This window comes from Arachis stenosperma, chromosome 6 (genome assembly GCF_014773155.1).
Source record: "Arachis stenosperma cultivar V10309 chromosome 6, arast.V10309.gnm1.PFL2, whole genome shotgun sequence".
NCBI lineage: Eukaryota > Viridiplantae > Streptophyta > Magnoliopsida > Fabales > Fabaceae > Arachis > Arachis stenosperma.
The window spans coordinates 8,238,887-8,248,907 of record NC_080382.1 but is presented as its reverse complement, the minus strand read 5'-3'; the positions used below and the strand labels follow the sequence as shown (position 1 = coordinate 8,248,907).

The 10,021-nt window shown below is 34.7% G+C and overlaps 2 protein-coding genes across 4 annotated transcripts; one reads left to right on the top strand and one right to left on the bottom strand.

Moving 5' to 3' along the window:
• The first annotated feature begins 444 nt into the window (after window positions 1–444).
• Window positions 445–1,420, top strand: LOC130935212 (uncharacterized). The gene has a single exon (XM_057864831.1). The coding sequence runs from the start codon at window positions 641–643 to the stop codon at window positions 1,301–1,303; it is 663 nt and encodes a 220-aa protein (XP_057720814.1). The 5' UTR covers window positions 445–640; the 3' UTR covers window positions 1,304–1,420.
• A 1,456-nt stretch (window positions 1,421–2,876) lies between these two features.
• Window positions 2,877–7,206, bottom strand: LOC130935211 (pectin acetylesterase 3-like). 3 transcript variants are annotated; one of them, XM_057864828.1, is made up of 14 exons: window positions 6,916–7,206; window positions 6,750–6,832; window positions 6,543–6,672; window positions 6,374–6,447; window positions 6,063–6,149; window positions 5,863–5,987; window positions 5,707–5,767; window positions 5,463–5,516; window positions 5,299–5,376; window positions 5,079–5,184; window positions 4,842–4,987; window positions 4,369–4,472; window positions 3,696–3,734; window positions 2,877–3,372 (listed from the first exon to the last, which is right to left on the bottom strand). In XM_057864828.1, exons 1-14 carry the CDS (start codon window positions 7,115–7,117, stop codon window positions 3,207–3,209), a joined length of 1,455 nt encoding a protein of 484 aa, XP_057720811.1. In that variant the 5' UTR covers window positions 7,118–7,206; the 3' UTR covers window positions 2,877–3,206. The 3 variants fall into 3 exon arrangements, with proteins under 3 accessions (XP_057720811.1, XP_057720812.1, XP_057720813.1); XM_057864829.1 differs by lacking the exon at window positions 3,696–3,734; XM_057864830.1 differs by lacking the exons at window positions 2,877–3,372; window positions 3,696–3,734 and having other exon boundaries at window positions 4,158–4,472; window positions 6,916–7,199.
• Between the last annotated feature and the right edge of the window lie 2,815 nt (window positions 7,207–10,021).

Sequence of the window (10,021 nt, the reverse complement as noted above, 5' to 3'; positions counted from 1 at the left end):
GTAATGTTACATATACACTAAAATTAATCACTAAAATCAGTTTCTAATATGAAATATATGTTAAAATATAAATATATAAATAAAATAAATTAAATCACATATGTATTTATACATAAATATATTGATAGCTGATTTTAGTGGCTAATTTTAATGTATAAATAGCATTTTTATTTTAATTTTGACTGAATTCCGCGTACACTGCGCGTGTGAAAATATAAAAATATTTGCTTAATTTATTCATATACAATTACGTAGGGGGGGATGTGTGATCAACTGTCGATACATAAATTGGAAATTTGGAATGAGTTTAGAAATAAACCAGAGAGGTTGTAACTGTAACTAATCCCGAAACTAAGATGATGATAGTATTATTATTTTAAAATAGTAAGCATATGAATTGCGATGTGTGACCAAGAAAATAAAAAATAAAAAAGAGAAAAGAAAGTAATAAAGGGAAAGGGGCCGGTGATGGAGAATGAAGGAGGTAAAAGCATAAATAGGGTGCTCCATCCAACCTGATTCTCTACTATTATTCAAACCACGCTACTTAGCTTTACTGCACCATAATAACAACCTTTCTTTCTTTCTTTCTGAGCCACACACACACACACACACACTTCACTTCTCTCACTCACTCATCATGTCTACATGTCACTCTTGGATGCAAGACCTGGAGGAGGAGGAGGACGACGATGGCGGATTATTCTATCATCACCCTCACAACTTGTCGAGGTTGTCCGTTTGTACCACCAGCAGCTCCATGTGCGGTGTGGAGGATGATGCCATGATGATGTCACGCTTGTCCATAGAAGACTACGAAGACGACGGGGACGAGGCAGATGGAGAACTCTCAGGAGAAGAAGAAGAAGGATTATTACTATCCTCTGCCTCTGAAAAAGAAGACTTTCCATCATCAATTGGTAGCAGCTGCTGTTGCTCTCTGCCAAATACGCCTCCAGCAGCAAGAAGAAGGAAGAACAAGGTGTTTGGGGTGAAAGAGAAGGAGAAGGAATATGCAAGTGACAATGGGCCTGGTGATCGTGACGGGGTGGTTCTCATAACCAGGCCCAAGGGTGGCAACAAGACACTGTGTATGGGTTTGGAAGAGGTGAAGGCTTGCAGGGAACTTGGCTTCGAGTTGGAACTTCCTCCTTCACTGGAAACCAGCAGCAGCGGTGCCAACTCCCCCATCGCCAATTGGCGCATCTCTAGCCCCGGTGATGATCCACGAGAAGTGAAGGCAAGGCTCAAAGTGTGGGCGCAGGCTGTAGCACTAGCATCTGCCTCCAAATACGCCACATAACAAACTCATTCCTTCATTCTCCCTTTCTCTTCTTCTTTTTTGGCCATTCAGTACATATATATGCTTTTGATTACATACTTTCAATGTACTAGTCTTCATCTTCAATTTTTCCAATCATGAGCCTTGCCTTCTCTTCTCACTTTTATCACTGCTTGTTACTTTTTCTCTCTATAAATAATACAATAGTGTTTGATCATCATGGAAAAGGCGAAAAGCTATGATCTACTCTTCACTATACTGTACAAGTGTGAACAGTCCCTGCAAAAGTGCAAGTCTTTTAGATGTTCCATCTTTTATAATGTAACATTTGTATAATTTTTTTCGACTACGCTCTCCTCTAGTTAGTTTTTAATTTCCACTGGAGCTACCTCAACTCTTTTCAACTAATATCCTAGCAATATTTTTCACTTAAAATTGATCATTAAAAAGAAATCTGCAAAACTAACAAGAGCAAAAGCATCTAAAATTCAAGTAAAAAATATTTAAGTGAAATAAAGTAAAACCAATTTAGAGTTTAAAATTTATACTTGAGGATTTATGATCTATAATTTAGGGTGGCTAACCGCTAGTGATGGATGAAATTGTAGTTTTTTTTTTTCATAATTTTTAGTTGAGTATAGGGATACTATGCTATTTGAACTATAGCTCTTTCGAAATGAATTTGTCGTCTTGCCCGGAAGAAGAAGAAATAAAAAATAATAATTTTAGAAAAATGATGAATAAATGAATTTTTTTATGTATTTTATTGGACATTTTGGTCCGTTCAATATTTGTAGGCTAAATTGTTGACCGAATGGTATTAGTTCTCTAGCATTATTGTTTGATAAATATAAAATCTAAAGCTAAAATCAACTCAACTTTAAAACTTAAATTTAAATGATAACGAATTTATTGTGTATCTCCAACCCCTTAATCTAGGCCATTTGATTGAAAAGTATTCTTGTACTAACATTTTTCTGAATGCTAATGTAAAATGATTAGTACTGTCAAATTCAAATCATAACAAGTAAACCCTTTCCTAATTTTCATGTGATTACTATTCCAGAATTGAGGTTTAATCAATATAAGATCTTCGAAATGTGAAACACAGAACAGCATCATAAATTTATCCAACTGAAAACCAGACCCACTAAATATGAGTTTAGTTCGTTCACATGTTGAACTTCTTTCTACCTTACATATGTACACGTTAAGCGTGGTTGCATACAAGCTCCTCAAACATGTGCTTGATACTGATAGACGTGTTGGAAAACTAAGAAAATAGACGCATATAATAATGGTATGGCACTTAAGTTATAGGGCAGATTGTTGACTAGAGCAACTAACTTATGGCGGTTGATTTATTTCATGTACTTATCATATTTATGTTGTTGATGTTAACACGTCCTGAACTTGCAACAACATTATTTTCTTTTAGCCCTGCAGTTCTGTAAGTAGTAATTGACTGTGTAGCTTTAATTTGTTAGGCACATTATTTCTGATTTTTTCATCAGAACTACTAGTACTCCTTGTGCAAGGGATCCAAAGTCCAAACTAGCCTTTCAGAAAAGTAGTTGAGAATTTCATTACATCCTCCTTCTTTAATATCATTTCCCATCAATGATGCATGCTCACATATATGATTTATCATAGGCATGCATATCGGTATGTATCAAGATATGGAAAATGAGTCAAGAATCCCAAGATACATTTTTGGTTCATATTAATAGAACAGATGACTCTTAGTAGGTACAGATATTGAGCCCAATTTGGTAAATCTTTCCCCGGTCTGCTACAGAGGCCCATCCAAGTTATAAATTTTCAGATCATGCTTATGTTAGTCCCTAGTGCCTACTAATAATACAGTTACAGATACAGTTAATAGTTGGTGCTGATTGAAGCATGGACAAACAAACCTTCCCAATTATGTGGAATGGCTAAAGAATCTTGATAGTACTTCTACTCTAAGGTGCAGTAGGAACATGGAAGTGGGAAACAAAGCACTTAGTAGGTATAGAGCAGGAAAAGTCAACCTGGAGGACTGAGAGGAATATATCATGGTGGTGGTGGTGGATGTGTCATCACTTTCACTGCAAAGGAAAGGAGGGGAGACACATGAGACTTTCCAGTTCCACTTGAGCAGGAATTGCAAACATGGCATTCACAAATTAAAGGCCTTGTTTGGTAATTTTCTTGACAAGTCACAAAATATGTTTGGAGAAAGAGACAACTTTTCTAAGACACTCAACTGTGTGAATTGGAATTTTGGAAGAAAAGAGACGAAAATGAAGAGTTTGAAGGGTAAAAATGGACTTCATTTTACACTTGAAACCTTACACAAAATATCAGTTTACCAAACACAGCCAAAGCTAGGGAACAGGGAAGGAGTGGTAAGTGAAATAAGAGAGATAACCTTATATACTGGGAGTCAACCACGGTAGATCTACCAACACTGCAGGAAGCAGAAAAATGTGAACTAGTCTCACATAGCAATTGGAAAAAACACACAAAAAAGGGTTCACATTCTTGGTGCACTTAAAATGGTGTGCTTGTCTTTTGTTGGTTGGGAGAAACTTAAGGGGAATGTCATAGACTGAACATAACAAAACAACAGCTGAAATCTAGCCCATGCTTCCAGTTTCCTACCCATGACATGTAATATGATGACTTAGATGACCAGTATAAGTCCTATATTTGAACCTTATCATGAATACAATCCCATTGATAAAGAGATATCACAACTCAAGCCCCTTCATGGGGCACCTTTCAAGTCGGATCATACTTCGATATTTTCTTTCTTTTTCAGTGTGCAATGCCAATGTATCGTTTATAATTGTTTGTAATATGACATCTTCACATGGTGGCAACAGAAGCATGAATGAACAATTTTGACATTTTTGGATATTTCAAGCCAATTAAATCTTATTGACAAGATTCATTACTTGATATAATGATATATATCTAATTAATTGTATCTCCATAAATATAACAATTGAAGAATGTTAAATGCACAATTATGGCAATCACAATGATGAACTTGTAAATACCAAACTACCACATGAGGAAGCAATAAGCGCTTGACTCACTTGAAGACCAGATTATGGCAGGTTGTGTCACAGGGATAAGCACAATCAATAGCTTTGATAGTTTTTCGATCAAAAAACCAGTCTCCAACAGCAATCGCCACAGGCTGCACAATTAAAAGTGGGCTAACCAGTTAGTTGATTACTTTCTCAGAACAATAAATCCAAAAGGGGGAGGGGGTTGAAGCTTAGTGTAAAGCAATAAAATCACTTGTCCTAGAGTCAGCAAACTCAACTCTCTAATTAAAAGGCCAAACTACTGTTTTTTCAAGGTTTACCTGCCATGAAATAGTTGGCATTTGATGCATTTACCTTGACCTCACAAGGCATGCAAGTTTTCTTTATTAAAAATATATTAGCTTTTAAGTGAAGGGTTCTGCTAATAAGTGTTTTAAGGCACTAAGATTCTAGGCAAATTTAAAGTGATATTACAAAATGAACCATTTTATAAGCACGGAAATCCAAATCAGGCATACCATGTCGTTGATAAGTGGAGAGTCATCAGCAAACCATGTATCTTGTCTCTCAGACTGGCAATGAGCAAAACAAGAATTTATGAACAATCCAGTTGGAGATGACTTTGAGAAGTCTTTCACATCATTTAGCAGTTGATTTCTGAAGTCTGATTCAAAGAAGAAGCACAATGAAAGGAAATTAGACCGTTGTAGATCGATATACGTAGTGTAATTTACATAAATAGAGATCAAAATCACCTTGGAAGAACTGTATTTGAGATGAGTTACACCTTGCATGATTTGCTTTACAATCATTCCAAGAACCACTTGGATCTGCTGAATGGGGGGCTAGACTTTCTTGCACCTGATGAGGAAACAATTACAACAGATGTGTAACCTTGTAAGACATAACTAATTACACAAATCGTTAACAAAAAATTTCAGGAGAACAGTGAAACAGTGTATTAACTAATATTACCTGCCATGCATCATAAGCTGCATTGAGAAGAAACAATGGAGTTTGAACATGCTGGATCAAGTTTTGAGGAAAGAAGCACTGCAAAGAGAGTTTTCATGTTCAAAATATGCAACTCTAGCAATTTCAATTTAGGAAAGGAATGACATCCAAACTAATAAAATTACCGAAGTTGGATCCAGTTGGTTGAGACAACTTTTTGGTAAGTTTTTTTGTACTTCCTACAACATAAAAAAAGTCAAGAGATAACATATTTATGCAAGTTTTCTGAACCTTGTATCATCATGTAAGTAGAAGCACTGAGAAAAGAATTTATACAACGTCAAACTCAATGACTTTTAAAATTGAGATTAGATCTAGTAAATCAACAAATATTATATGCAGATTTTTTGAAACTATTCTAGATACTACCTGTAATGTAACTACACCTCCAAACATATTCCTCAGTGTGTGCCCCCCAGACACATCAACTCTACATGACCGAACAAATAACCAATCATATCTATAATTTTTTGTGAGGGTCTGTGCTAGGAGAAATAACATAAAACAATTATATATATTACTTACGCATCAAGAAAAAATCCTGCATCACTCAAACATTTCACTTTGGTAGATTTTGGAAACATGCTTCCGAATTCATCACAATGTATTATAGATGCCAGACCACCTGCAGAGCATCCAGACAAAAGTGCCTGATATACAGTTTCGTCAATTAGCATCATGCACATTGACAGTTAAAACTAACAACATGAAGAGACATGGGAAACCTGGTTGGCTTTTTGCATTCCTTTGGACATTAATTCCTCGATTGCAGCTAGCCATATTTTCTGCCCTCGAAATTGAAGCTGATTAGCCTGAAAAGAAGTATAAATTAAGAAATCAATAGAACAATAAATTTGAAATTCAGGAATCCCTCAATAAAATCTCTTTCGGTAGAAAAGACATGTATGAGATTGAAAGTAGAGTGCATAGTTTACTTTAGAGTAATTTTCTATGTAGCTATCATTGTTCAAACATATCTAAACTTATATGTACATGAAAGGGGAAGCATGTATATGTGGTGTCATATTTTACTGACCTCATTTTGACTGTCTCCGGCGAAAGATGCTCCATCACAGTAACGAATTTTAACTCTGTTCCAGTTAAAGAAATCTGTTCACAATAGATATGATGAGAATACAGAGTTAACACACGTTGCAACCTGCATAAGTATAACTAGTATGCATGTGGAGGGTAAAAGAAAAAACCAGGGTTTTCTTCAGGTTTATTGCTCAATATCCCCGTGAATGGCAGTGTCTTTTCCATGAACTTAAGGGAACCACGCCGAGTCGTCTTCCTAAAAACACAATTTCTGATGGTATTACACCATCCTCCTCCCTGAACCAAGACAAATTACTTGCACATATTGAAATATTGAAACAGAGACACTATAAGTATATATGTTTTAAATGTACCTCTAAGTGAATGAGCCAACTATTGGCTCCTGATCCGGATCCAGGATGAAAGTGATAGGCAGGCGATGTTCCATCCAAACATACTGCAAATGTAGCACAAGAAAATACAAAGCTTACTAATCAATTTTGAAGTTCACAACAAAGAGAGAGAGGAAGCAGTAGGTACCAGCTCCTTTGGCAGCAGCTCCATTGATAACAGTAATGGGCACCATGAGAGGTTGTGGCTGGGAAGGCTGCTTGCTTGAAACTGATGAGAATAAAGCATCGTTTACAAACTCAGATAGCTGAGCCTGATGCTCAGATCCATCAATGACGGAAACTAGAGACACAAAAGCAAGTGCGGCTATCACAAACACCTTCATTCTCATCGTTTCTCAGAGCTCAAAAACCTCTTTCTCTCTCCTCTCTCTGTCTTACTTTACTTATAGTGTGCACGCACCATTACTGTTTGATGCCATTATTGATTTATAAATTATAATTATATTTTACGGATATGGTAATATGTTATTGTTGTTTAATAATATTTATTTTTGTGAGACTGTGATATGATAGGAGATAACGAGAATCTTAACTTGATTTCTTGCCGTTGCGTACGAAATAGAAGCAAACCAGACATGCTCTTGCTCTCTCTCTTTCCCTTTCGCCAATGCATTGCATGTCACCAAAAGATTCACCTATAATGCCCTTGTCGGTGCTTTTATTCCTTTTATATATTAAATATTACTAATTTGGAAACTTTATCATTTTTCAATTTTATTAATTAAATTCGTTTGAAGCAATTCTATTTATCCATTTAAACATGGATTGTGGATATACATACGTGATGAAATATGATCACTTTGTTTGATTATATAGCTCACTCCACTTAATGCAAGAGTATGTGTCACTTTGTTGTTATTGTTTTTAAATAGAATTTAATTATGGAGTGAATTTTTAGTCGATATCAATAATTTTTTTAATTTTAAAATTATTTTATTATTTTAAAGAGTAAAGTATCGTTTTTATTTCTAATGTTTGAATAAGTCTTAAAGTTGTCCCTAACGTTTGAATCGTCCTGTTCAAGTCCTTGATGTTTTAAAATTGATTCAATGTTGTCCTGCTGTTAGAAATATGTTAATAGAATTGACGGTGGAACAAAATTAAGACGATTTTGAAATGTTAGGGACTTAAATAGGATGAACACGTTGGAGACAAAAATGATACATAGAAATAAATTTTAATTTTATCCTTCAATAATTATCAATTTTTTATGGTACATTGTTATTCAATTATTTTTTAATCACATTTAAGTAAGTTACACTTAATCTCATTAATTTTATTCTAAATAATTTTTTTTTTTATAATTTTACTCTTCAAAATTTTTACTCGTCATAAAATATTTGTAGAATGACTAGTACCTAAACTTATGGAAAAAAAATGATACATATACAATAAAGTAATGTGATTTTAGTCATTTTGCAAATATTTCATTATGAGTAAAAATTTTAAGAGTAAAATTATAAAAAAATAAATTTATTTAGAATCAAAGTAATGTGATTAAGTATGATTTACTTAAATGTAATTAAAAATAGTTGAATAATTATGTACAGTAAAAGATTGATATTAGTGAAGGATAAAATAAAAATTTATTTCTATGTATCGTTTTTGTGCCCAACATTTTTGTCCTATTTAACTTCTTAACGTTTCAAAATCGTCTCAATTTTGTCCCGCCGTCAATTCTGTTAACAGATTCCTAACGGTAGGACAACATTGAGTCAATTTTAAATCGTTAGTGACTCAAATAGAACGATTTAAATGTTAGGGACAACTTTGAGACTTACCCCAAATATTGGAAACAAAAATAATACTTTACTCTACTTTAAATTTTAAATTTTAAATTTCGGACCAGACACTTTAGCCCCCAACTAAAATTAATCACTCGATTGGTCCCTAACAATTAATTCCGTCAGTCACATAGGTCTTTGGCTCCGTCAACTCTAAGGAAAGACAAAATGGTCCCTGGCAATTCTAATAGGGGACAAAATGATCCTTGACAACTCTAACAGGGGACAAAATGATCCCTGACCCCTTTGTTCGAAAATGACACTGTTCTTTCTCAATTTTCATCGTATCTCGCATAACCCTAACATTTATACTCTCTTTCTTCACCTTCACAATATTTTTTTTCCATCTTTTCCTTCCTCTTCTTCAACTTCAAGATCAAGCCATTGTGTAATTGCCACGCGTGTCGCACCTACCTCAACATGTCATGGACCACACACTTCCTAAATCTGTGACCGGTACACCCACCTCCTTCGCACCTCACCCACCAGAAGCATCCACTTACACATCCTCAATAACAACATCACCTCCAACCCCGACAACGTCCACCACATCTTCAAGACCAAATTCCACAACTACTCCAAGGGTACGCCTTTCTCCACTTTCCAGCAAGTAATATAGATTGTTGGACATTAGGACATCATGAGAAGATATTCTCCTTCGACATCATATGCAAATTCTCATTTGAAATGAATCTCGAGTGTTTTTCATTCCTTTCCCGCCGAAGTCCAAGTTGACAGACTATTTTGACCTTGCATCCAAACTATCCGTACAACGAGCAATGTTGTCGTTGCCGCTCATATAAAAACTGAAGTGATTACTGATCATTGGTTCGGAGAAGAAGTTGAAGGAAGCAATCGGAATGGTGAACAATGTGGTCATGAAGATGATAGGGCAGAGGAGGAGGGAGATGACGACAACGACTGATCTTAACAAGTCAGACTTGCTGTCTAGATTCATGGGATCCACTGAAGACGATAAGTACTTGAGAGACATAGTCATTAGTTTCCTGAGTATGAATTAGTTGAGAACAAGTTAAGGATTTTTCTTCTTGTGAATATTGAAGTTGCAGAGTGTGCATTGTGTAGCTTGAAGTTATAGTGTTAGATTGTTAGTGTTATGCGAAATATGATGGAAATTGAGAGATAACAGTATCGTTTTCGAACATAGGAGGTCAGAGACTGATTTTATTCTCTGTTAGAGTTGTTAGGGACTATTTTGTTCTCTGTTAGAGTTGATGGAATAAAAGACCTAAGTGACTGACAAAATTAATTGTTAAAGACCAATTGAATAATTAATTTTAATTGAAGATTAAAGTGCCTAGTCTAAATTTCTTTAAAGATCAAAATAAATAAATACTTTTTAAATTTTTAAAAATAAAAAAATAATTTTATAATTAAAATAGTTAATATTAACTAGTCAAAAACTAATATATATATTTTTTATTTTTT